Raw genomic sequence first — 27786 nt, forward strand, 5'->3', positions numbered from 1 at the left:
GTTGGTTCCGTTTAATGAGATGGCCTCATTGTGGCTTGGATTATTTCTTGGCTTTGTATACAGTACATTTCTGACTTCACAGCCTGTTGCAATGTTAATGCCACACTAAGATCAATGATTAGAGGCCTAAAATAGTTAACAATAGGATGTTTGTTCTGAAAGGTTGTAAGTGCCCATTTGGAACACTTTTTCAAAACTGAAGAAAGCTTTTCATTAAAGCAAAAAGTACCAAGCATATAAAATGGATAAAGAATTTCTTCTAAAACAGAGAAGTGTTTGCTGTACCATTATTAGGTTGTTCAGGCTGTGTAACTTGAGCCACGAGGTCCTTATTGTGTCTTAGAAACAGGATAGTATTTCTCAGGGTTAGTGCATGATCAAAGTATCTTTGCGCTTCACCCTCTCCTGTGCTTTGAACCTAAATAAAAGAACATTAATGTGTACTTCTTATGAGCTGTTTATGCAAATACAATGGATGCAAATCAAATTAAAATATTACAAAAACATTCCTAGTAATTATGAATATGCAGCTGCTTGGATACTCTTAACAAAAAATATTTCAGTGTCATGTTCACAAGTACTATTATGTTTCTAATATTGTCCAATATGCTTACCTTTTTAAAAAATATTGAAGGCACATTTTAACAGCATTGTAAACAGCCTTCATAAGTTACAGACATTAGATCAGCTTGGTGCCCTACAGATGTGTTAGACTATAACAATCATTCCCAGTCATAATGCCCAATGCCAGGGATAGGCTGGGAGCCGCAGGCCTTTACTTTGTCTAAACACGCACAAGATTATGCCTTAAATGGAATGAAAGAGCTTTTAAAGATTTTGATCATTACAAAAAAAAGTTGCATCATGAACTTTTAGCATTGTAACATGCTCTTTAAGGTTACTTTTAATAATGTGGGGGGGGCGGGGGGAGGTTTATTTTAACATGAGATCTCCTCTACTGCTTCATTCTCAGCACTTGAAGTAATCCCATCTGCCCCTGGAGGCTTTTGCTTACAGGATAAGAAAATGTTTCCAATTGGTAAGAAGAGACCCTGAAGGTTTAGGTCACATTGATTTTTATGTTTCGTAAGCATGCATGTGCAGTAACAGTGAGGCCTTTAACATGCTGGATTTCTTATAGAGTCTGAGACCAGTTCTGTGAGAACTGTACTCTATGGAAAAGCAAACTGTTGAGGATGCAAATGTTGACCAGCTCCCACTCTTTAACCAGTAGTGAACAACAAGTCATTTACCTTTTCAAGCTCTACAAGAAAACTGTCCAAAGACTCATCTGACAATTTTCCAACTTCAAACATGGTGACTGCATGACTTTTCAAATTCTGCAAGACAGACAATAGTATGTCCTTAAATTTGTAATATTCAGTTTTTCTGCATCTATCCAATGTTCGATAGAGTTAATGGTAAAGAAGTAAAGACACAGAGAAGCTTCCCTCCTTCTCCCAAGTTGATGTGGTTGTTTAGACAAAAAAGTACTACAACATGTTGGAAGCTGTAGTAATTTTTCTCTTTAAACATTCACAAGATTGTGCTTTTAATGACTGTAATAATGGTCAAAAGTTTCATTTTCCCATAAAAATTTGCCAGACTTGAAAACTTAAACACAGCAACTTCCTTATTTTTTTTTTTTTTACCAGAGTTAAAGAACTTTTAAAGAGTTCTGACATTTCTGTATCAGTGCTTTAAGCAACTTGACATACTGGTGAGAGATTCCCCATCATTAAGAAGGCAGTAAGAGTTGAATCAAACAAGAAGGCTATGCGCTTCATGTGTCCACTCGACAGACTCAAGCTGCTCACACTGGCAGTATCACCTAAGGAAGCAAAAGACAAAACAGAAACAGGACTGTCAACTTTCATACTTCTGACAGCCAGCGAAGGCTGTGTGCATCGCCTGGGCGTGACGGATGAGCTGACCCGCTCATGTACCGCAGCAGACGTGTGCTATTCTTGTAAACGAGTCCTGAAGTGGCCAGCTGCCCAGAAAGAGTCAGGCAAGCATCCCTCCCCTTGTGACCCCGGAATGGCCGAGGAAGGCCTGAACTGTCGGAGCATCTTGGGCTGCTATTGGCCCAGCTGCTCTGATGTCACAGACAGACTTGCAGGGCCAGACAGTGCAGTACTTAGCAGAACCAACTTAAGGTCTCGGGGTGAGGTCCATGTGTAACTCTGGCTATCTGAGACACCAGAGGGATTGAGATCTATGGAAGGGGCTTCTGCATGACATCTTGCTGGCACAGATCATGAGAAGTGCCTCAACACTTTCACGAAAGACATTTGAAGTATTCTTGCTGCTTGTATGAGCAGGCCATCCAGCCATTCATTTATTCCATTGCACTACCCAATAGCCAGAGCTTTCTGGGCTGCCTGCTTGACAGTTAAGGCAAAATGCTGCCTTTCTGCAAGGGTTCCAAACATACAAATACAGTTCTTTAACCCAGAGATAAAGGTTTAAGCTTTAAAGAGAAACAGGTATCAATGTTGCAACAGAATGTTAAAAAATCCCCATCTGCCTCACTGGTTCTTTTTCCAGCCTAACCAGTGCTTCCTCCTCCTCAATACGTGGGACCAGTCCAGTTCTCCCTGTTGTATTTCCTTGTCCTCAGGGACGAGCCACTGGGCTATCAGACGCCTTAAGGATTCTAAGCAGCCAGCGCAAACTGTAACCTCTAGCCTGGCTCTAGTCCACACAATCCAAATTCCTCCCCCCAGTGAAGTAAGTGGGGAGATGACTAGGAAAAGGCCTTTTCTGCAATAGCGCCCTATCTGTGGAATACATTTCTGATGGAGATCCACCAGGCATTGTCTGTTTTCTCATTTAGATGCCAATTGAAAACATTTCTTTCTTCAACTGTTTTGGTGAATGAGTTGAGTTGGTTTTATAATCATTTATCAAATTGTTTTTATTTCCTGCCACTGCCATGCTTAAATATTAGCTGCCAGACAAATTTATTTAAAAGGCTGTTTTAAAATGAATGGTTTAAATGGTTTTATTATTAAGTGGATGCTTGGTTTTATGTTTTACTATTCGTTTTATTGATTTATCATGTATGGTCAAATTGTTTTATTTGTTGTCACTGCATGCAACATAAGCTGCCCAGAGAGTCTTACAGCGATGGGGCGTGGCACACAAGAGAAACAAACAAACAAAATCCAGAACAAAGAATGCCATGCCACTGAATGAAGGACACTGCTCTGTATGGAATACTAAAAGGAATGCATGGAAAGCTGTAACCATTAAACTAGCGATCGATGCCCTGCCTCTTACCCTGGTCATCTTGGCTATTTGTGTCTGTATCTGTGGCGGATGACCCCGTCTCCTGCACAGGGCTCCTGCTTTCTGTGCCATCCCAGGATAGCAGCATCTTCTGTGGATCCAAAGTAGTTCTAAGAATGGGAACAAAGGTCATAACATAAGAAGAGTCCTACCGTGTGGGCAGGGAATCCACAAAATACCTCTGTAACTCTGATTTGACAGCTAGGACTTGTCTTTCAGCAAAACAATGCAGCATTTGAACTGAGCCTTAGAGGAGCTTCACAAGTAGAATCAGACCTTCGGAACTGGGAAAAAATTTACTAGCCAGGCAGATGGAGATGGACGCGTTCATCCTTTAGGTTCCCCACTTACCACATGCTAGATCAGGATGGGGTAAACATCCAAACACCATCCACTAGGCAGTGCTTTCAAGGACAGGTCTTTACAGAGGGAATTCATTCATAGGGTTCCCATAAGTCAGATGCAGCTTGACAGCATATAATAATGAATGCAGTGACACCAGCTCACTAAGCTAAGCGGGAAAAACTCTGCTAGTGCAAGAAAGCTGCCCAGTTGTGCGCTCAACAGCAGTGTGCAGCCAGGTACTCACTTCAGCCTGTTTATAGATGGAACTCTCCTCCATGACAAATGAATATTATCCAGATTTATTACTTGCCCCTTTTTATGGGCAAACCCCAACCGACAGTACATGGAGACAGCATTCTGAAGTGAAGAAGACATTCATGATCAGCACATGTTGCTTTTGTTTATTAATTTCAAAACAATTGATAAATAATTGTTTATTAATAAAAGATTGGTGTTTTTCCTTTAAGTGATTAAACTGAGTGGAAGCCTACCTTCACCAGTGACAGATCTATCTCCAGGACGTTTGCAAGCTGAAAGAACACAAGAATAGGTAAGGGGTACTGACAATTCTGCTGATATCCATTAAAAGTCACACCTTCACTTAGACAGAGTTCAAAAAGATACTTGGTTAAATGAATAGCTTGTTGGAATATTCAACAATAATTGAGCATAGTCAAGTAATAGACAGTGAATGGATAACATTTGTTTAGTCGATTAGCCAGCATTCCAATTCTGTTCTAAACCAATTTCCTAAATCAGGGTGACCATCAGGGTGATCATGACTGTTTTCAGAAAGGCTTCTATTTAATTTACTCTGAAGTGGTACGTAGCTTTAGGGCACCACTTACCAAGAGTGTAGGATTTTTAGCACAAATACGTTTTCCTGAGAGAACTGTAAGATAATGATTTAGTGATGTGGCACACATGATTTGCATTCACAAAGTACAAGGCTCAATCCTGGATGCTTCCAGTTAAAATTATTTCAACTGCTTGGAAAGTTTGCTCTAAGATTGCTTAAGAGAACAGCTGCCAGTCAACCTAGCCAGCAAGCCGAAAAGTGTTCTGAGATAAGAAAAGGTCCATATAATATTACAAGATAGCTTTCTTTACTTCCCCTAGTACAGAAGTCATTTATCAGTCATTTATCCCCTAGTACAGAAGTCATTTATCAGTCATTTATCCCCTAGTACAGAAGTCAATTTCATACTGGAATGGAGAGAAATAATCACCTTAACTCTAACGGCAGCAAAGCACTCTTAGAGCAAATTCAGAGCAAATCCTTGCTTAGATAAACATAAGCCTAGAGCCCAAACTATGCATGCCTGACCTGCACCAGCCTGCAGAGAATGAGAAAAATCAGACATGTGTGACTGAGTTTCTCTCCAAGGCCAGAGTGACAGACAGCAAGCCAAAGGACACTGATGAAGAGTGTGAACATTTCACAGGTTTATCATGTGGTTTCCAGAGAGATGCTTGCCAATATAACGACCTGTTCAAAGAATATCTTACCTCTGCCACGTTTGTGTGTTCATCGATTGAAACGAATATCTTATACAACAGGGTTTCAAAATAATCACCCTGTACTCTGTTCATAACAAAACCTTCGAGCGGGGGCACTGAAAAGAAAAGGTAAGATTAATGATACAATCTATGGATATTGTTGATGCATGAGAGTCTCCCATCCATCCTTTGGTTCCTGGACACTGCCCGGGGGACCACAGGATACTTCAGATAACAAGATCAGAAACAGAGCGCCATCTCCCATCCACTCCTAGCACCTGATGCAGAAAGACCATATCAGGTGCCTCTCAAAAGTTGGAAATTCAACCACTGGGAGGGGCTAAAGGGGCTGTTCCGGCAGGCAGGGAGGGGAGAAGACTGCAGATGCCAAGGTACAATGCATCTTGTGTTCTCTGCAGCCTCCTCACGTCTACCTCCAAAATGACCCAACTAGAGAGCTGAAAATGTCTGTTCAGCAAAAAATGCAGAGTTGAAGGACTGAGGAGGAAGAGGTCACTTCCACTGCTCCTCCCGTCCTGCACAAGGGGAGGCTTGCTTGTGCCCTGAAACCGTCTGATCTGCAGAACGGGGCCTCGGATGCCAAGCTAAGAACGCTTGAATTCTTCAAATTACATTTTACAAAATGGGAATGTAAAAAGATTACATCTCTAGGATCATGAAATGCATCACACTTTCAGGACCTCAAGCGTTACAGTACGGCTATGATGTACCTATACAAGATATGCTCTTGGATTATATTTTATATTGATATTTCAACATTGATAAGGCTATGACCAAAGAAATGTGCTTAAAGCTCACACCTATTCATGTTTAGATAGAAAAATTTCTACAGCTGCCAACATGCCCAAACCAATATGGGCGGCTGGAAAATGTTGGGAGCTTCAGGCTTTTTTTCCATCTAAGCAAGACTGTGCCCTTCTCTTAATAGAATATCCATTCTCTTTCCATACATTGCTTCAATTTAGCCACTACTCAATCTCTCCTGTGCAACAATTTTGCTCTGTACTCTCCTCTTGAGCATGCCACAGGCTGGCTGGCTGGCTGGCTGGCTTTCTCTCTCTCTCTTTTTCTTTCTTTCTATTCCACTTTTTTTTTCTTACAAAGAATGGCTTGCACCATTCTCCTCCTGCTGCTCTCAATCTAATCCCCACAACAACCACCCTCTGAGATAGGTTGGGCTCAGAATCTGTGACTGGCCTAACATCACCCAGTTGCTCCATTGCTGAGTGGGGACTAGAACCAAGATCACCTGAGTCCAAATCACATGCTCTAAAACCACTACACTACACCAGCTCTCTGGTTCCTCTTATTATCATTAATAATATTAATCAGCTATTTTAATAAATTTGCATAAGATATAGGTACATTAGTTCTCAAATTGCTTTTTTTGAAATTAGGAATTCCACTCACCAGCAATTAAGAAACCTAAATATATTCAGGATAAGGCTGGAAAGTTATGAGAAAAAGTTGGGGAAAGAAATGGGTAGGAAAGGAGCAGCGGTTAGACTCAAGCACAAACTCAAGCAGAGAACTTAGATATGTACTAACCCCTTGGAGGGGCTGTCAAGTCGCATTTAAGAGCAACAAGTGTATTTCCTGCAAACATTTAGCTTCTTATTACTTCTGAAAACACATCTAGACAGCTACGTAAAAATGGAAACAGAAGAAAAAGGGAGGCATGCTAGTTTTATTATTTTCTGCTGAAGTTTGCCCTTCATTAGATTGGGGAAATCCCTCTAAACAGTAGTTCAACTTACCTGCTATACAACTGTCATCTGATATTGGTACATCAAGGTAAATAAATCCTTTATTATATAAACCTAGAGAGAGGAAAACAAGGTCATATGACAAAGATATGCAACATACAAGAGGACAGATTATGCTCCTGATATAGACACAAAAGTCAGTATCTGTGGAATTGCAGAATCCTTCCAGTTTTCTAAGCAGCAACTTCCATAAAGGATGTTGACCATGAGTGTGGGGTGGGGGGGAGGTGAGAAAAAGGAAGTGAACCTTTCCACTCAACTGGCTGTGCTCAAATAAGAGGATCTTTGAATCCAAACGATATACTTAGCACTCAACTTTAATGAGCTAGATGCCAATATATATTTGTAACAGTATCTGAACAAACAGTGCACGCTGCTTATCTTAAACCTACTACAACAAATACAATATGCAGAATTTATTCAGTTAACCTCCATCTCTCCACCCAAACTCACTGTGAACAATGTTGTAGTCCAGAGATCCAGCAAGCTGAGGACCTGAATCAATGATCTTATCAATAGCAGATTTTTCAGCATTAGTGCAAATCTAGTGAGAAATGTTTATTAAAGGAGATATTTGCATTAATATACAAGTCTTTTTTAATTATTCCAGGTAAACTTCAGATTGAAATTCGACAACAAAACAGCACATTTCCAACCACTCTGAGACTCTGTTGCTAGGCTGATCAGGCATGGATTAAATACCAGAATAGACTTTCACTATGGAAAGGCCATCCTCTTGCCTATTCTACTTTTCTAATACTAGAATTCTGAGCAACCCAACAAAATTGGCTAGCAGCAGAATAAATACAGACTGGGGGTGGAGGGAGAAGGCGAAACTAGTACCAAAAAGGGCTCCCCTCAAATTTCTGCAGCCCTTAACATCTCTAAACAAAAGCATGTTCTGACTGTAACAGCAAGTATGTTTATATTCCTGATCTGGAGAGTGGGATGAGATGAAATGAAAGGCCTAGTCAAAGCTTTTGTTTACTTGAACCAGAAAAATATAGTGAAGGTACCTTTATGTCATCCTCAGTGATGTAACCAGCTTGTACCACCCACCAAGCCTCTATAGCAATCTCTACTGGTTTCACAGGCAGCAAATCACGAGCTGTTTTCCTTCTGAAAAATTTCTGAAGTGGCACATACCATTGGAAATTGAGTAACCGATATACTGCTTTATACCACAGAAGACATTATCACTTATGTTTTCTTAATACGGCATACACAAACCTTTAACCCCACAAAGCTCATCTGTCTTATTAAAAGATACTACTTTTCATCATTAATTCCCAGACATTTTTGTACAGTAAATTATCTACAGATCTCTTCAGTGCATTTGCAAAATGCATAGGTTAAAACTGATCAAATATGATAGTTTCTAGAGACAGGCAATACTACTGTTCTGCTTCATCCTTCAATTTCCACACATACACCCTCACAGAAAAACTGTAAGATTTATGTTAATTGAAGCACAGTTATTTTTCTGCAATCTGAAAATAAGGTTAATGTAAATATATTCTGGTATGATTGGTTGCATGGCTCTAAACTTGGGCTGGACACTGGGTTCTCTATCATATCTGTATATAACAACTCACAATAACTGCACAGACATCCTAAAAATGTCTGAATACAGTTTAAGGAATTGGTTTTGAGCCATAAAGTGCTCAGCACACTGGGCTTAACCATTTCTAGAGATCTGCTTTCTCCATTATGCCTCATCAATCTGAGAACAAGCATTTGCTCATACTTATGATGCACCAAGCACACAGAATGACAGACTCAGTGCAATGAGAAGACCTTTCACCAAGAGATAATTTACTAGAGCCAACATAACCCATAGATCACCATCCACCAGATAACACCCTCCCTCGCAATATGTTGTACAAGGGGGCACTTCCGAAAATTGCTTGGAAACTGCAGTTAGTTCAGAAAGCAGCTATGAAGCCGTCACCTGGGACCAGCTTTAGGAACACCTTATATGCCACTGTTGATGCAGCTTCGCTGGTTGGCAGTACTCTGAACGCTGGGATCTGGTATTGTGGGCCCACTCTCTCCCATATGCACCTGTCCAGGTACTTCACTATGAGACTTTCTCCATGGGCACTTGACTTCTAAGGTGAGATGAGTAATAGTCGGGGAGAAGAGGATTTCTACTGAAGCTATTTCTACTATTGTGTCTTTGGAAAGTTCTCCTGGGGAGGTCTGAAGGGTGCTTACCTTATTGTTCTTTGGGTACCACCAGATGAAGAACTTTGTAACTGTTCTAGGATTTTTAAAAATCAGCTTTATTTGTTGTGTTTATTTGGTATATCTGCTGTTCTAATTAAATCACTTTTTAGTCAATTGTTTTATTGTAGTGTATCTGTTCCCATCTGTCTTGAGAACAGTCTGAAGTATAGGACGTAATTTTAATAAGGAATTAAGATTCCACCAAATGGTGTTGGTAGGAATTTTACTGCTTGTGATCAGAAATTGCAGGAGTAGACAGGTGAATCTCACAACTTTACAGAAAAATGAAGGTGATTGGACACCCACTATGGCAAGTTAATAATTGGTAAATTGCCTCCTGTATGCAACAAAAACAAACTATCCTTAACAGCATGCTCAGAATGTTAGTGCCCTTTGCCTTCCAAAGCCACATAAATAAAGCAATCTCTCCTTCCAGGTTTTCAAGAAAGCACGCTCAGGCAGCTATCGGGGATGTTCCAACTTTAAGTTGCTGCTACTGTTTACTTTAAAGGGCTAAACTATAGTGACCCAGATCTATTATTTCCAAAGTGTTGCAATGCCTTTTTATTTTGATAGTTTTCTGTGAGCAAGAGCTCAACTCAAGAATGGTAGGTGGGCTTTCCAAACATTCTAAATTTGAGATTTAAAATTATTCATTCTTTTAAAATGCATGCTCTTATTCTAAAGGCATAAACATCTCTAGGATAGACTACCAGTACTAGGGCAGATGGAGGAAAACTGGGAAAGCAGACGAGCAAAGAAAACTGAATTCGTACTTTTGATGATCTACACTGGTTCATTAGATCAATGTACTGGTTTCTTCCTATGCCAAGCAGCCTTAGGCCTGAAAAAGAAATATTTTTGTAAGTCCCTTTAAAAAATTACATTCATAAAACTATTCTAAGAAACTGGAGTGAAAATGTTTCTACCTTTTGCTTTCTAACCAAGGAGCAGCTGCCCTTCTTAGCAATGCTGGTGGGTTCATACATTTCATAAAAGAACATGAGTTTGAACACTGACATTTGCTGTTATAGTACTTTCAGCTGGAAATAGTCATAATATTCCTATTTCATTTAAAACATATATATGTAGCACCAAATAAGCTTAACCTTGATTCAAAAGATGTCTGGGACTTCAACCCAAAGCACACTCATTAAGGATAATATTTGATCGGCTCGGAACTGTAAAAGATTTCCTCAGGTCTTTTATAGCTTGGAAGTTCCAGGCAATGTATACAATTATTATGTATTTTAATCGAAGACTTAGTCGTTTGCTCTGGAATTGTGGGCTTGACATACAGGACCTGCATTTGGGGCAATGGTAAAGGGAAGGCCAAATGGTTTTCTTACTCTCCCTCTTCTAGGCCAGCAGTGGTCTTGGTTTGCAGTTCAGAAAATCAAGTTCCTTCTGAATGGGAAGGAAGAATTACTCATATTAGCTTCAAAGGCTAATATGCTGACAGCTAATTCTGTGAAAACCAGCAAGGAAGAAGTGGTTATAGTAAATGGATGTAAAATTTAATCTAAATGTTATTGTTACGGCTTACAGTTGAGACATCAATTATCCACAAAAGAGTCACTTGATGGGCTAGTGTTTTATTTTCTTAACTATTTGTGTTATTTTGTAATCAGTGCTGCCTTTGTTCTTTTTATGTATGACAGACATTTAACGCAAATTTCAAAAGCACTTTTAAACAAGTCTACAACTTCAAAAAGAAACGACCATGCAGCTGTGTTTTTGAAACCAGGAAGATATGTGTGTGTGTGTGTCCCTGCAATGAACATTTATGTAGCCCATGGAAAAAAAAACACAATCATACTTACAATCTGCAGCAGTAAAATTGGGCAATGAATCATAGCTTTTTTCACTGTTCATTATATCCTTTAAAAAAAGGGAAAAGTTGAAGTGTCAAGTTGGATCCACTGTAATGTCTCATTTCATAATCATGCACTCATGTTACTTTAGTACATATGCTGAACCAACTTTGCACTCAAATTCTATTTTACTGGAGTTTATTTTATTTATTAAAAGCCTTTCCATACCATCCTTCACTGAGTCCCAGGATGGTAATATAACAAACGCACAGCATCAACCAACAATTGGCAACAAATAAAACCCAGTTTTAAAACCATGTCAACACTTAAAATATCAGGCAAATAAAAAGGTTTTGGCCTGGGTTCTGTTTTTATGCCATGGTTTTCCAGTAATGCCAATTCACAGGTTCTTTAACCCATGATTCAGTGGGGCTATGAGCAAACATGATGCCTTCCACATGCTTGTCCTTTCCACATTCTAGCAGCTTTAATCAACAACCCAGGAATGCCCCAAGCCTGGGAAGTTTGATATGATGCCTAAACCTGGAACCCTGAGTTAAGAGATACAGAACATAGAGCTTTAACTCAGCAAGAACCCATGATCTGGGGAGCAGATGTCACATCAAACAATGCCCCATTCTTGGGCCACTGATTAAAACGGATTCAAAATAGAGATGGTAAGCATGTGGGAGTCAGTGCGGATATTCCCTCATTTACACCATAGATTGCTGAAGATGTGAGCAACTCATGGGTTATCGTCCATGAGAAGAATGTCTTTCTTTTGATTTGGAAATTTTTTATGTTACAAACAACTTTTAAACCCCCTCCCAACAGTACAATCTAAAATTAGATATACAGAATCAAGGAAATGCTGATTTTAAGCAAGAACACTCAGATCGAGACATGCGCATGGACTGTCCCATTCATTTGTCTGAGGGACTCCACCAGCACATTAAAGTAGTGCATTCTAGTGCTCCAACTAATGAAATGCATGGCAGGTAGGAGGAAAGCAACTCAAGCTTTCTGTATGCAAAATGGCAGTCCCACACCAGGAAGAGATTGGTAGACTGGGATAGAGATGGATGTAAACCTTATAGTCTCATGCCATCAGTTGACCTGCATAATTTCCTATTGATCACATTTGTATCTATTCATTGCTCCAAGGAAGTATACATAGATCCCTGTTTTAATCTCTTCCTTCTCCAATCCTATCAGTGATCTTCATGGGTGAACAGGAACTGGAACCCAAGAGTCTCACCATATCACTTCTGATAATAAGTTGGATTAAGCCCATGGTGTAGTGGTTAAGAGCATGGGATTGGGACTCAGATGATCTGGGTTCGAGTCCCCGCTCAGCCATGGAGCCAACTGGGTGACTTTGGGCCAGTCACAGACTCTCAGCCCAACCTACCTCACAGGGTTGTTGTTGTGAGGATAAGATGGAGGAGGAGATGTAAGCTGCCTTGAGCCCTTTGTAGGAAAAAGGCAGGATATAAACTGAAAAATAAAAAAAACTGAAAAAAAAATAACTAGTTTGAGAATTTCAGTAAATAGCCTGTGGCTGACACTAGACGCTACAGCACCAGGAAGAGCTGCCATCAGCTGTAATGCTGCAAAAGGGAAAAAGAAAAACAGGACAGGCCTAGAGATTTCAAGTGCCACTGGAAACATCTTGCCCTGACAGCATGGGAGAAAAAGCAGACATAACTTGCTGTGGCCGCTGACTGGCTCCTTGAGGGGATGGGAGAAGAAAGAGACTGTGAATTCAAAAGAAGAGATACTACAGGAAAGAAATAGAGGACTAGACTAGCCCAGGACAAGGAATGCATTGCTAACATTTGTTGGTTCCTGAATAAGAATACTTCCAGCCATCCGACCAACTGAATCAAGCATCACCATGAAGCTTGTTGGAATCCAGTCTGCCATGTGGTTCAAGGGGACAAATAATGTAGTATCTTTCAAACTGGATTATAATTACATTGGTCATGCTACTTGATTGTGTGGTTCCTTGTGTTGCTTTGGGTAAGGACCAGGCCCACTTTTCCTAAAATACAACCTTCCTGAGATTCTGAATCAGAACTGGAAGCAGCAGTCAACTGTAATTCTTAGCTGAAATGCCAAGGCCAACAAACCCAGAAATAACTCAAGAGGCTGGTAGAAACCAGACCATGCTTGGTTCCATGGGAAACTGTTGAGCAGGCAGAGATGGATGGGGACAGATGTGACATTTTTAGCCTGCTTGTATGGCATCAGCTCAAAAAGGCAGACCATTTGGGTAGCATCAGCCATTCTCAGAAGGTGCAAGTTAATTCCTTCCGGTTGGTAATGGAGGACAGATATGTAATTTGGAATCAACTTTTTATCCTTAAATTGCATCTCACTAATAGCTAGAACTCTGCATATCCACAGAACTGAGGCATATATAATCAATTTCATGGAGTATAATGACAATAGTCTCATTAGAAAAAAGGTGGCCATCAACAACAGTTATCAGAAATTACCAGTTTATTCTGTGCCAAAGTATACATGCTTGTTTCTCTCACATGAGGAGACACTCAAAGATTTTTTGCTTCTTCTGCTAAAAAAAGTTTGCAAGTTCCTACATTGTAATTTGGCTACAAGTCCAAAGGGCAGCTGCCAAATTACCAGTTATTACCAACAGCCATCTGACAAAAAGTGAACAAAAGGACCCATCACTCCATATGGCATGTATTACGTTTCGCTGAAACACATGGATTGCTAGAAGGACAACATGGTGTCCTTCACTGACCAAGGGGTTGGACTCAGTGGCCTTACCAGTCCCTTCCAACTGTACTATTTTATAATTCCATCACTCTGCAAAACAAAATGCATCCCTGAAGCATTTCTTCAAACTTACCTCCATTATTCCTGTGTAATATGAAAAGGGCGTTATCCTCAAGCCTTTCACCATGATGTCAGACAAGTGATATGGGTATAACATGAGATGATCTCTGCTGTACTTCAGAAGTTCCTCATAGTATTTGCGTTCATCTTTCTTGACATGCTTAACTGTAAGAGAAAAGCAGCATTACGCATTTAGCAACAGACTTAATACATTAGTCAACTTATTAAATTTTTATGGGGTGTGAATGAAAACTTGGGAGAGGTTGTCGTGCCAACTTCAAGGGTCCATTTTCAAAGACATTTGGTGGGCATGCTGAAGTTTATGCAGAGTGGCCCTACTGCACCACAAATTAGTTATGGCATATGCAGGGCAATTAGTCAGTGGCTTGTTCCCAATAATTCAAATGGTCTTGAAAAGAGGGTAGTCAGTCAATGGAGATCAGAAATATAAATAAGCTTGTAAATCAACAGCACCCAGAACTGAGAATAAATTCAGAGCAGGGAACTGGGTATGTAGAGAGGCCTTTTGTATACTTGAGAACAAAGGACACTCCAATAAGAAGTGTTTAACAGCAAGGGAAAGGACAATAAGAAGGGTAATCTCACATTATGCATACACTGAGTTCCAAAGACATATTTCCTGGAAATAAAATTCAAGTCCATGAAGTCAATGGTTCTTACCTCCTAGTCAAGGCATGTGTGCTTTTTAATGTATTTATTTAAAATAAGTTCACCAAGCTGCTCAAGCTCAAGGCAACTTACAAATATAAGTGATGTCAGCACTTCTGCGTACAGCTATGAAATACATTCTGGCAGAAAGCAAAACTTCCCAGTCACCCTACCCTACATTCTTCCTGTGCCCTTGTGTTAAAAAAAGAAGTTTCTGAGAGGTTATACACTTTTTTGTTCCCAAGCTGGGCTTCCTAAATGTTTTCCCAGCAAACTTCAGGTGTTTTCAGGTGTTACAGGTGTTTTCCCAGCAAACTTCAGCACCAAGCACACAGCTAGAATTATGGATAATGATATTATGTTTTCAAAAACTTCTCCCTCACCCAGTTTTGTTTTTCCTCTACTCACCTAAGTTATTCCGATACCGCAACTGATTGCGGATACTATATAGCACAACCTGCTTTTCATATTCCCGTTGTGAGTTTCCAAGACCCTATGAAAAAAACAACAACCTTATTTAAACTGCTGAAAGCTTTGTATAATGCGATGCATTGGCATGTTCACACAGTTAACCCCAATCCTGGGCACACAATGCTTGAAAGTATCATTTATCTCAATGGGGCTTGCTTCTGAGTAAACAAGCACATTAAGGCGGCAATTCTCAGTATTTTAATATACAGTTTGGCCTAAGATGTTATTATAGAATCATGTGGTGGTTAAAAAGTGGTTCGAGGTTTTCTTACACACAAAATTGATTGTTATAGCTGATTCATGCATCTCTTAGTCATATGACACATGTAGGAAAAGGGCTTGAAAATACAGAACGGGCTAATGCCTTACTTGCAACATGCAGTCCCGGTGGAGTGTTATACGTAGAAGCTACAGAAAGCCTTGGCTAGCAGACTCCCCTCCCCTGTGCGACTGTCAGGAGGAGACTGGGAATATCCACTTCCATTTTACACTGACCCAGTCTAGGATTATGTCCAAACCGTATGCAGTGGTTAATTTTCACTAAGCATTGTAGGGGAAAAAACATAACTTCTTAATCTGCGGAGTGAAGTTTGTTTAAGGAAGTTGTAGTTAAGATCAGCTTGTCAAATTCAGATAACACAGCATATGGTGATCAAACTGTAATGGAAGCAAGAGCTTCTGAATTCCTTGAAGGAGGACCAAGCAGATTATGTTAAAGTTAGCTTAGGCTCATTTTGTAACCCTTTTTAAAAATTATGCTGAAACCAGACTACTACCAGGTATTGGATCCTTAAACTGGCAAGCCAGTATAAATGTACCCCTGCCCATAAGCATTTGCTAAAACCTGTTAATGCTCAAATTATGCCTGTAGATGGATTCATGCAAGTTGTAGGCTTTGGGAAAGGGCTAAGAATGTACAGTATTTTGATACAGGTGGGATGGTTGTGTTAAGGGTTCTTTGCCTGAGACTGGGGGAGGGCTGCCACTTGCAGGCTGTGGATCATTAACTGCTATCTGTCTCCTTTGTGGAGCTCATAGACCTAAAAGCTCAGAATCTTAGATGTCACTTGAAAGAAATACTAGCTGTCACAGTTAGAATGATACACCTGAATATGCTGTGGTAGAAATTTCCAGTGAGGTCATGGGTGTTGAACAAGTTGCTGATCCTTAGTCTAGAAGATAAATTTATAATTCAGACCCACTGAAACTGGAACACTGAAAGTTAAAATGTTAAAAACAAAAGAGTCAAAGTGTTATCCTATGCATGAATTTTATTGATCAGCATGATCTAGACCAACAGCAATTAGATTAAATTAGTGTAACACACATACAAGTTGTGCTTTCTCAGGTAACCACAACACATCAATGCAGACCTTCAGTGACAACCCGCTACTTACATAAATTAGTGTGTTTGTTTTGTTTTAACAGAACTTGCCCCACATTTGCAATCAGCAAAGTGCTGGTTTGTGAACACACACACCACTTCCTACAGAACACACATTTACTATGTAACATGAGATTTTCATATACCACAGCCTTCTTTACAACAGACATAGATTTGAGAAGGACAAAGCAATCTTCACATCAATATTAGTTCTGAGAGTACCCTCAAAAACAAACACTGCCTGGTATTAGCATATATCTGACACTAATAGGGAAGAAAGCAATCAAGACAGTAGCACAAACACAGTAACATAAGATGTGCAATTATCTACTGTCACAGGCAGTTTTGCACAATTTTTCCAAAAGGAACTGCTACCAAAAACACTGAGCACAGACTTTTCTATTGGCAAGGAGCAGCACAATTCTAAAGTCATGGGCTGGGATTAATTTCTGTTGGACATGGGTGCCAAGAGCATTCTATGGACCAATGCATTGACAGATAACCTGTGAATGCTGATAATTTCAAATAAATAATGCAGTTTTGGGCATCCTGCATTTCAGTGGCAGGACACATGCTTTGCACACAGATCAAACAACAGTCACTGGTGTTTCAAATTCAAAAGATCTCCAGCAGCAAAGCTGGCAATTACACGGAGCTCAATACCAACCAGAGTGGAAAATACAAGGCTAAACGTACTGTGTACTGTAATCCATAATTAATAAGAATTTTTCTATGGAAAAGCAGTGTACTAAGGTACTGTTGCTCCAACCGGTTCGGATCCTAAAATGCAAGAGTCGGGAGATGAAGATACAGGTGCCTGGGGACCCTACATCAGCTTCTGGCCACCTGATACCCTCCAGCTGTGCTGGACAACAACTCCCATTAGGTTGATGACAGCTGCAGTTCCAAACAGCCGGAGACCTCCTGCCTGGAAAGAATATTGAACCGGGACTTCAGAAGCTGCCCGACACCAAGCGATACGGAGAGAAACCATCCATGCTCGCCTATATCGCATTTGTGGGGTACGGGTGGCCGGAGGGGTCAGTTCGCGGGGGACAGGGAGAGAGGCGGGGCGTTGTTGTTTACAGGTGCCGGGAGGGGTCAGTCAGTACCTGCTTGACGCTGGCAGGGAGGCGGGCCCAGGGGTAGTTGTGGCGAATGTGGAACTCCACGTCCACATTCATGGCAGGCACCCCGGGATGGGGTGACGGAGGAGAGGGCGGGTGTCAGGGGGTGGTGGTTGGCCGCCCCCCAGTCCTCGACACAGCCGCCTCAGCCCCGGACTGGAAGCGAGGCGCGGACCAGCCACGACCCAATGCGGCCGCCACCAAAGCCCGGACTTCGCTCGCTCCTCCCCGCCCCACCTTCTCCTCCCCTCACAGCGCGCTTCCGCGTTACAGACACCGGTAAGCCCGCCTCCCATTGAACGTCACTTCCGAGGCTGGCGCGTGGGGAAAGGCTCTCTTTGTGAGGGGGGGGGAGAGGTGACCGCTCCGCTGAGGGGCGAAGACAGCGGCTTCTCCTTTGTGTAGCCAAGAGCATCGCCCGATTCTTTAAAAAAATACATACATTACACATATACATAGAAATGCACGCACACAAAAATCTGTATACTATAAACAAACCGCTCTTCGGTAAGACTCGAAATTTAAAGTCTTGAAATTTAGGCCCGTCATTTTGCGTCATCGCCCTGTGAAACCACAAGTCCCGTGATGCTTTGCAGAGAACGTGCCTTTTCATTTGTGACGTCGCGAAAGGGGAGGGAACCCGGCAGATCCTAAGTTTTCTCTGGAGTCTGTTTCTTTTCCTTGCTTTCGGATTTATAACGCAGCTCTTGTAAAACTGCGTTTCTTGAGTCGCTTGTTCACTCCTGTTCAAAGTATATTTCGTGTGCTGCTGAAAGGTTATATAAATCAAATAATATATAGAATTGGAAAATTATTCAAGTATTGAGACTCAGCAAATACGAAAGAGTAAAAAGTACCACACCAGAATTAAGCAGCAAGCCTTCTGACATGGCGATTAAGAATTATTATTCTTTCTTTCCAGGTTAAAGCCTTGGTACATTTCAAGAGAAAAGCTGAACCTTTGGGGTTGACTCCAGTTTTGCAAATAGTAGGATTTTCTACAACTTGAGACAGAACCCCATTACACCCGCAACATAGGTAGCGGTAGCCCCTGCAATCACCCTGTGTGCAGTGCAAGGACTGATGTGCCTGGCATTGCTTTTTTCCGCATTTAAAGCCCTGTTGCAACCCTGGGATAGGGGAGCAAGCATGGTTTTTTCCTGGGAGGGTCTCAGATTTCCGAAATTCAGTCCTGAGGTAACAGGAATTAGAGTTAGGACTTTGAAGTATCCTATCACCTTCCAGACAATGGACTGAGCCCTTTATGTATTTGATGTTTAATATATTGTTTCTTGTGCTATTGTATTCTTTGGTTTTTATACTGTCTGATAAAACAGGTATTTGCCACACACTCATTTTGGGATAACCTTACTTTCTTCACAGAACTGCCTTTAAGGAACGTAGCTGAGGCTGCTTGCTAAGTTCTTTGAATGTTTTCACTATGATGATGAAAATTGTTGCCACTCCAGGAATACAGCATTGACAAGGCATAAATGTGACATGGAATGAAAAGTCCATTTTTCAAAGGAAGAGGGAATTTCAGTCCAGATAGTAAAAGCTGTCTGTGAAACTGGTGCCCATGGAAGCTTTTACTTCCAATGCAAACAGCAAGTGCTTGAGCTAGAACTAAATGCAGCAGGGGACAAAGGGTGAGTGCCCCCTTTATGCCCCCTCCCCATGCCAAAGGTTCTTTTTGCATTTACTTAAAACAACAGCAAGTACTACACATGTAATTTCTGATTATGGGCTCATCCCATTTGGCCCCCAAATGCTCGCTGTTGACACAATATTCACAAATCACAGAAAGGTTGTGACTTTGTCCACACGCTTGCTTCCTTCTCTCTACACACATTTTATAGATAGACTTGGAGTTTCCTTTTCCACCTGCAGGTGTCAGCTATGCATTCTCTAATACCCACCATGTCACAAATTGAGATGGCCAGAGGAGAGCTATCATGCGCAATTCCCAAGCAAAGCAGTGGTGTGCTGTGGTCACGGACGTTGTGGCTGACCCCTGGCCTTTTTGGATAAGGCTGGAAAAACTCTGCCTAAAATTCAGGAGAATTACGGCCAGAAGACAACAAAGGGTTCTTTGGATTCCCAGCTCCAAGGTCGGAAAATCACTCTAACCTTGGCGTTGGGGATCCGTGCTATGATCCTTCTGCCCCGGTAGAACTGGCACAGAAAGAACTATGCTGGCTGCTTCTCCAAGGTCATAATGGAGAAAGGGTTAGGAGAGGCTCCAGGGACTGGGGAGGGGATAGGTGGGTGTCACCAAGCTATGGTGCCTCTGGGTGGTGTCTCAGCCTATGGCACTTGGCTCCATCCCAAGCACAGCAGTTAGTGGAAATCAGCTGTCTGGCTGCTTTGCAGGGTAAGAAGAACGTAGATTTCCCTTCCCTTCTATGCCCTCCCATGCTGCTTGGGTTGCCTGCGGTTCAGATGATTACGGACATCTCCCTACAAATGCTCCCTAACTGGTCTCTTTATGCTCAGATTTCCAGCTCAACCTTAACCTGAGTGCCTGGCCAAGACTGGAGCTGGTTTTCAACGGACATGTATCTCCAAGGGTGGAAAATCTGTGGAACCTCAACCAGACAAAAATTCCAAGCCACATATATTGTCTTATAAATGCATCTCATCCTACTGGTCTAGGTAGGTGGGATCAGGAGAGAAGGTTCTCCTTGCCTGCTCTTGTTGGGCGTTCCATCATTTTGCAAATACTTTTTTGCTTTTTCTTAAGGATCAGTTGGCATTGTTTTAATCTCTGCTGCCAATGGTTTTGCATTAATTTCTGCTGATGCTTTAATGGTGGTGTTGATTCTGTATGGTATTGTGCTCATGTTGTTTCTTCTTATTGTGCACCACCATCATCATCATCTAAGAAAAGTATTGATTCATAACTCTTCTGGCCATGCAACCTTCAAATTGATGTACAATCAGTGCTTCTTTTTGTCATAGAACACAGAGTTCCGGCACCTTTTTTCGATGGATTTTCCAAATTTTAAAAGTAACTTTTGAAAATTTGATGTTTGGTCCATATGGATTTGAATCGCTCATCGAATGTAAACCAAACAAGTAAATCTCAACATGATAAAGACAAAAGCTAAAACTAAATCCAGGCTAGACTGCATGTGCCCAGGCCTCTGTAACAGCTTGCCCTACAGTTCCTGCTAAGACCAGTAATATTTTAATCACATTCAGCTGGTTATCCTTTAAATTGATCATTTTGCCCTGTAAGCAATAGAATGCTTATAAGCATGACATAATTAACCCATTTTAGAGTGCAGAATTTAGGAAGAGTTCCTGAGAAAAATCTATAGTAAATAGGTTTTGGGTGGGCTGTGAGCATCTTGTTGTCAACAAAGGGGGGATATTTACTTACTCAGATATATAGGCTTCTCTGTTTCCAAAACAGAGTTCCTAGCAAAGAAGGAGGAGGGAGTGATCCTGTGGAGCCCCTAAACAGCATCCATGAACCAGAGGATGGGTAAAGAAAGGGACAGGGCATAACTCAGAGGGCGGGAAGGCCAGGATGGAAGCTCCCTTCCCTTTACCTCTGAAACACCCCAGCTGTTGTGAGCGAGAAAGAGGGTTGCTTTGGGTGCTGGTTCTCAAGGGACTGGCTGGGCTGCAGAGGAACCAGAATCAGAATGTGAAGTGGAACTGTCATGGGGCAGGGGTGGAATCTGGGCCATGCCGAGACACTGCAATGAGGGAAGTGAAAACACAGAAAGAAGTGAAGACTCCAACAAGACATGCACGGCTTTTGACCCCATTACATGGATCTGGATGCAAAGAGGAGGTGTACTTGCTTTCAGAAGGCCCCTCCCAAAGGGAAGGGGCCCAGGCATGCTCATAAGGAGGTTCCTGGAGACTGGGCTCAGCAAACCACTCTGTGCATGCTCAGAGATTCATTCTGGTGTTTTGTGCTGTTTGGTCAGGAAGGACGCATTGCAAGGAAAAACGGTCTGTGGCTTTTGATTGCGTGAAGGGGGAATCCCGACTTGTGACACAAACTACACAGGCAAATAATGCTGGCCATAAGGACAGGAAGATGAGTATCGTGTTCTGCCTAGGATGACTAAAAGCCTCTAAGTTCTGGAGCTTGCATCACTAACAGCATAACCCTAGCCACGTGCCCTAAGCTGGGTTCTAAAATTGCCATATGGAAACAACTCAACAATTAATATTAAAACAATGACTAAATCTGCTTAGAAAACATACTACTGATATCATTGCCATTATTACATTTATATCTAGCCCCCTTTCCTCAAAGAAACCAAAGATGGGCTCCATGATCTTCTTTTCTATTTTATCCTCCCAACAACCCTGCGAGGTAGGTTAGGCTACAGGTCAGTGACTTGCTTAAAGTTCCCCAGTGAACTTCACAGCTGAGTGGGGATAAGGATCTAGATCTCCCAAGGCTCAGGCCAGCACTTTGAGCTCCTTATCATGCTGGCAGTCTTTTTCATCCCTTCATCCTTTCCCCTCCAAGACAAGTTATAATCTGCCTTCTCCTCTCCTATTTTTTCCTCACAACAACAACCCTGTGAAGTAGGTTAGGTCCAAAGGCATGGAGTGGGTTTCATGTTGGGGTGGGAAGTGCCAGAACCTGGATCTTCCATGTCCCAACCCAATGAGCTAATTCAGCCTTCCCCAACCTTGTGCCAGAAATTTCAGGCAATGGCTGACTAATTGATGCAGGACACTGGCTTTCCTTAGATTTATTCAACTAAAATAAGATGACATGCTAACCTTTCTCCCAAACCACGTCAGGATGCTCCAGAAAGTCACATTCCCCAACAACTGTAGACACAATTGTTGAGACAACGTAGGAAGTCTGTCATAGAAAAGATTTGCCCCTTGCCAAAATTCTTTGATGCTCTACCAAAATGCATTATAGTTTCCTCTTAATTCTGTCTTCATTTTCCATAGACCAATCCCAAACAATAGCACTAATCTCACTAATCAAAAGTGGCACGAATTTTGCAAACTGGGGCAACTAATTAGTCTTTCAACTAATGAAGGACGTGGTCTCTGGTCTACAAAAGCTTTTGCCATAATATTATTGTTGGGCTCCAAGGTGACATGAGATTCTTTGCTTTTGTTGCAACAGACTAATAGCCTCCTGCACCAAGCAATGATTGATGGATTTTGAAGCTCTAGTTAAAAAACAATATCCTGCAAGTCTGAAATGTGCCCACCCTGGATCTAAACTGAACTCTAGATAAAGAATGACTCCATCTTTCAGAATAACTCTGTTTTCTCTGGGCACTCATTGGGACGTGTTCATTTTTGTGTACCCTTTAATTAAAAAGAATTGAATGGGCAGTATGGGACCTTGTATTAATCTAATCCATCCTGCAACACAGAGACAGCTTCCTAGCATATTCTTATATCCAAGTAATTAATCAGCTTATAAATAGATCCCCCCACATCACAGAGAGAGAGCACAGTTTAATTGAACTGTGTATCAGTCTCAAAGTGTCTTAATCACAAGGGTTCTGCAAATGCCATCAGCGAAACACAGCTAGTAGAATGGTACATTCACTAGCGACAAGTCAGGGCTGAAGCAAACAGCATGGCATTGTGTGCAGACTTTCTAAAGTTTTAATTGCTTTCCTTCCCCCAGGTCTGCTTGGAGTGAAAAGGCAAATGTTAAACTAGGAGACACACACAGATGCTTGCTAAATGGTGCAGAAAATCAAACGAATTGCAAGCTTATTCCAAGCTTATCATTTTCCTCCCAAAGTGTCAGATACTCCAGGACTTGAACCATGAACCCGCAGATGGGGGTTAGGTCTTAACATATAGAGCATAATCTACAACTGTTTGTACTTTCATCCTGCAAAGTATTGTTCTGGAAGAAGAACAGAATGAAGGATGCAGTATTGGACCCTGTGACTTGGGAGCAGCATGAAGCCTCTGGTTTGATCATTTCTGGAATAAAGTCAAGGAAGGAGGGTGCCTGGCCTTGTCTCAGCAGCACTACAATAACTTCTCTGCTTGCTTCCTAGCTGTTCCTGGAATTACAGACATTGTGAATTAGTTTAAGGTGTTTGCTTAAGTACAACACATTCTCTGCTCATCCCTTGCTGCAGAGAAGCCCTGCTGGAGGCTCATGTTAAGACGCTGTACAAACCCTTGTTAACAAATCTGTCAAGTTCCAGCTGTGGAACCTGACTTTGATAATTGGGATAAATATGGAGGAAGTTAAAAGAATAAAAAGAGAATTTCCCCCTGTTTGTTCTTGTGCCCCACAGTTCCTTAATTATTATTTGAAGGATAAATGGATGGGGCAGGAGTGTACTAAATAAGTAGATGTACATGACCATCATTTGAACATATCCTTATGCAATCAAAAGTAGGAAAATATAATTTGAAAGCCAGGTACCCATTTGATGATCTAAAGCCATGCAGCTGGGGATACTGGGAGTTATAGTCCATTTGGAAGAATCTTTCTCCAGGTGGAAGAAATACTGTATTATTAAATATCATTCACTTCTATGCAACTGTAATTTTAAAGCACTCTACAAGCAATATATAGAAGGACAGGTTCCAGTTCCCCTCCCAAGTCTGAACTGTTTTTCACACTGCCTGATGCCTTTGAGCAGGTGGCGTCAGAGGTTATTGGAGACATCTGGAATCAAGCACAAACAAGAACATTTTCCCTTTGTGAAAGTTACAACCATGTCCAAAAAAGAAGCAATTTTCCTGATGATGGCATACAGCTCTCCTTTTCAAGAACCTTATTATGCTAATCTTGGTTAATCTTCCTTTCTCACCTGCAGGTTTCTCTCTTGAACCAGGCACAATCTAAGAAATGTGATCCAAAGGCCTCTGCAGGTCACATGGAATTTACTATGGAGACTAGTCCTGTTCATTTGGCAGCTTATTGCTTCAAGCAGCTTCCTAACCTTCTGGTCAGGTTTGGCCATTTGATTACCCCTTTCTAAATAGCAACTGCAGATATATTTGTAACTATGTCAGCTTTTGTTGGGTAATACATGTTTACATTTTTTTTCTTCTGAAGCTTAGCTCTCACCATGTAATGGCATGGGGGAAATAAAAGATGTGGAGGGAAAAGCACCGTGAGATTTGTCAGCTTTTTAGAGGTGTAGTGGAAGCAGGACTCACAGAGTCACAGCACTAGGACTGTTTTCATCAGCAGGAAGAACTGACATCATTTGGCACCCCTCCAATTTCCCTGTTTCCTCTGTGATTAGCTGCTATCCCTGAAGTAGTGGGGAGAACTGACTTTTCCCAGCCCATGGATTGCTCCGTGTTGCAGTGCAGAATATTTTGGGGTACCTTGGCCTTGAATGGGCAATGGAGATACATGGTTCTAAAAATCTACCTGCTCCTCAGGGAGATGAAAACTGCAAGAACTGGATTGATAATACTAATTTTGGGGCTCTCCTTCTGATGTTCTTGCACATCAGAATTTACCACTGCTAATAATGCACCCACTGCTTCTCTTCTAATTGGCACTAAGACAAGTTGTCATTTCTTTCTCGCCACAGGCCTTTCCATGGAAGCAACATGACAGAACAGAGGTTGTCCTACTTTGGGTGCATTGTGGAAAGACAAGACTCCTTGGAGAAGATAATGTTAGAGAAAGTCAAAGGCAGAAGAAGAGGATGAAAATGACCTATGAGATGGCTGGATTCTCTAAAGGAAGCCACAGCCTTGAGTTTTACAAAAGCTGAGCTGGGCTATGAAGAACAAGACATTCTGGAGGACACTCATTCATAGGGTTGCTATAGGTTGGAGGCAACTTGATGACATGTAACAACAAACAGGAACCTAGGAATTATAATTATGGGCCACTATATTAGAGATCTTACAGAATTCCCAGCACAGTCAAGCTACAATCCCCAGGGCACCCAAGTTAACTACGATATCATTGTAGTACTGATATGCTTTGAAGTGTGCGGAAAGAAGGCACTTTTATAGAGTTGGATTTCCACTTATTTGATTCTTTTTACAAAGCAAACTTCCTCTGAGTTCAGTTGCAACCTTTACAACAGCTGGTGGGGGGGGTGTGTGCATTTTCTATGTAATAATCTACTTTTTTGTTGTTGAAATGCAAAGGATTTGAGGGTGGAATTTGGGCAATTAAGACCCATTAGTTTTACAGAAAACCTGTTCCTAGGGGAGATGCAGACTGCTGGAACTAGTTTGTTCATATGGATCAGATTGAATTTTGGGACTCTCTTTGTAGGTATAGCTAAGGGGGCTGTCAAGATGAGTTTCTTCACTTAAATTTAGTACTACATCACTGTAGGAGGCACTGATAATAAAATCAAATTTAATTAGGCCATCATTCCTAGGGGTTGGGAGAAGGATGGATTTGAAGTTGGTCTGAATGTCCCTTCAGAAGTGTGTTAAGTTCCTCTAATTGTGAAGAGATTCAGCTCCTCTTCTGGATCTGTAATTCTTTCTTGTTAGTTTTCAGTAACTGGAGCTTTCAGGATAGATCAGAGAATCATAGAATAGTAGAGCTGGAAGGGGCCAGAAGGCCCCAGTTCTGCTTAGTGCAGGACCCTGATGTCTGAAGGCAGCATCTTTCTAAGACCTGACAATTATTTGTTTATTTATTTATTATGACAACATTATTCCTGCAAGGAACCCAAGGTAGTTTATATTCCTTTCCATTTCATCCTCATAACAACCCTGTGAAGCAAGTTAGGCTGAGTATCAGTGAATGGCCCCAAATCACCCAAGTGAGCTTCACGGCTGAGTAGAAGCCAGATCTCCTGAGTCCTAATTCAGTACTCTAACCCCTAAATCTCACTGGCTAGAAATATTCTATAACATCATGCAGGTAGATTTTAAAGGAAGCTGGGATAGAGTAAAAAGAAATAGGTGAAGGGTAGGAAACCCTGTCATTTTGAGGGCCATATTTCAGTTCAGAGAAATTCTGAACCAGTCTCATTCCAGGGGTAGTAGGGTCAAAATACCAAAACAAAATAAATAATATTTTACCTCCAGTAACTAACCATTTCATTCTATTAGAATGGAATGTGGTTTATGCACAAGATGAATGTTTGGCAGAGGGGAAAGGGGGGATCTCTGGGGAAAAGGAGCGTGGCTATCTGCTCTGGGGGATTTCGGAGGGTTGTGTTTGAACCTATTTCCCCACCTTGCTATAGGCAATGGGCACAGCTGACCCATTTTCTTCCCCACCCTCTGCTGCTATAAGCTATTCTTGAAGTTGGGCTTACGTGTCTCTTTTTCTCCTCATGGTATGGGCAGATTCAGAGTCAGGGGTGAGAACAGACTAACCATTCCTGGGTGCAACAGTCAGTTTGTGCTAGGACTGTGTCTGAAAAGGAAGCAGAAAACTGACCTGGCTCTCTGTGGGAAAGCCTATGGCATGGTTATTCCCCTATGTATCCGCAGAAGCAGATGTCCATTGCAGTATTAATGCCAGAAGCTCCCATCTTAGGTTCTGTCTGTATCCAGGTGTAAATAACCCCCCATCCATCCCCAGGGACCTCCTTCTAAGGTGACTGAACCCTGAAACTTCTCACTGCTTGGAAGTGGGTTGCACACACATCTGTATAACTGAAACAGAATCTAAGTGCAATGGTTCTTGCTCAAATTTATCCCTAATTACCTGTGCTTCTGTCAGAACCTGGCTTCCCAGAGTCAAGACAAGTATCAATAAAATCCTTTATTGCACTAATTCTAGTCATTACTTACCAGCATTTATAGTGGTGACAAAGATCCACAGAAACCAATTACAGCAAAGTCCCAGGAATAAGTCTCTTCAGGAAAAGAGTGACAATCATGTAGAGTGCAACCTCTTGGAAAAAAATCCCATTAAGATCACTAGAAATGGCAGAATGTTTTCCAGGTTTTCAGTACATTGTCTCCTGGAAGATGCACTGGTTTAATACAAGGGAGTGTCCACCAAGGATTGCAATCAGAGATGTGCTGCTAGCGGAAAAACCTGTCTCTCAAGCAACTCCGGTGCCTCAGTGGGTGGTTTTGCATTGCCCTTTTCTGCTGAGGGTGTACCAAGGTACCCCAAGCACCTTCTCTTGCAGGGACCTCCTCCTGCTATCTGGTTCCAGGGACAATGCCTCTGGTTGAGCTGCAGGGTCTCCATGAAGGAGAAGTGCTCCAGTGGTGGACCAGTGGGGCACAGCCAGTGTGACGCAGTGGTTAAGATGGCTGGATTGGGCATCCAGGAAATCTGGGTTCTAGTCTCCACTCGACCATGGGGCCCAGTGGGTGACTTGGGCCCAATAATTCACTCTCAGCCTAGCCCACGAAAGGGCTGTGGTTGT

The 27786-nt window shown here is 41.7% G+C and overlaps 1 protein-coding gene across 1 annotated transcript in view; it reads right to left on the reverse strand.

The window, feature by feature from the left end:
- Nucleotides 1-17693, reverse strand: part of FAM91A1 (family with sequence similarity 91 member A1) — a 32565-nt gene extending 14872 nt beyond the window's left edge. The window contains exons 1-15 of the mRNA XM_044421852.1: nucleotides 17471-17693; nucleotides 14912-14996; nucleotides 13848-13999; nucleotides 10979-11036; nucleotides 9932-9999; nucleotides 7943-8056; nucleotides 7380-7470; nucleotides 6918-6980; nucleotides 5149-5255; nucleotides 4131-4169; nucleotides 3884-3996; nucleotides 3286-3404; nucleotides 1719-1831; nucleotides 1254-1340; nucleotides 286-418 (exon numbers count right to left, since the gene is read on the reverse strand). Coding sequence (XP_044277787.1) covers nucleotides 286-418; nucleotides 1254-1340; nucleotides 1719-1831; nucleotides 3286-3404; nucleotides 3884-3996; nucleotides 4131-4169; nucleotides 5149-5255; nucleotides 6918-6980; nucleotides 7380-7470; nucleotides 7943-8056; nucleotides 9932-9999; nucleotides 10979-11036; nucleotides 13848-13999; nucleotides 14912-14996; nucleotides 17471-17542 — 1414 coding nt within the window. The 5' untranslated portion in view covers nucleotides 17543-17693. The remainder of the gene's footprint in view (nucleotides 1-285; nucleotides 419-1253; nucleotides 1341-1718; nucleotides 1832-3285; nucleotides 3405-3883; nucleotides 3997-4130; nucleotides 4170-5148; nucleotides 5256-6917; nucleotides 6981-7379; nucleotides 7471-7942; nucleotides 8057-9931; nucleotides 10000-10978; nucleotides 11037-13847; nucleotides 14000-14911; nucleotides 14997-17470) is intronic.
- Between the last annotated feature and the right edge of the window lie 10093 nt (nucleotides 17694-27786).

This window comes from Varanus komodoensis, unplaced genomic scaffold (assembly GCF_004798865.1).
Source record: "Varanus komodoensis strain SLA01 unplaced genomic scaffold, ASM479886v1 scaffold12, whole genome shotgun sequence".
NCBI classification, from domain to species: Eukaryota; Metazoa; Chordata; class Lepidosauria; order Squamata; family Varanidae; genus Varanus; species Varanus komodoensis.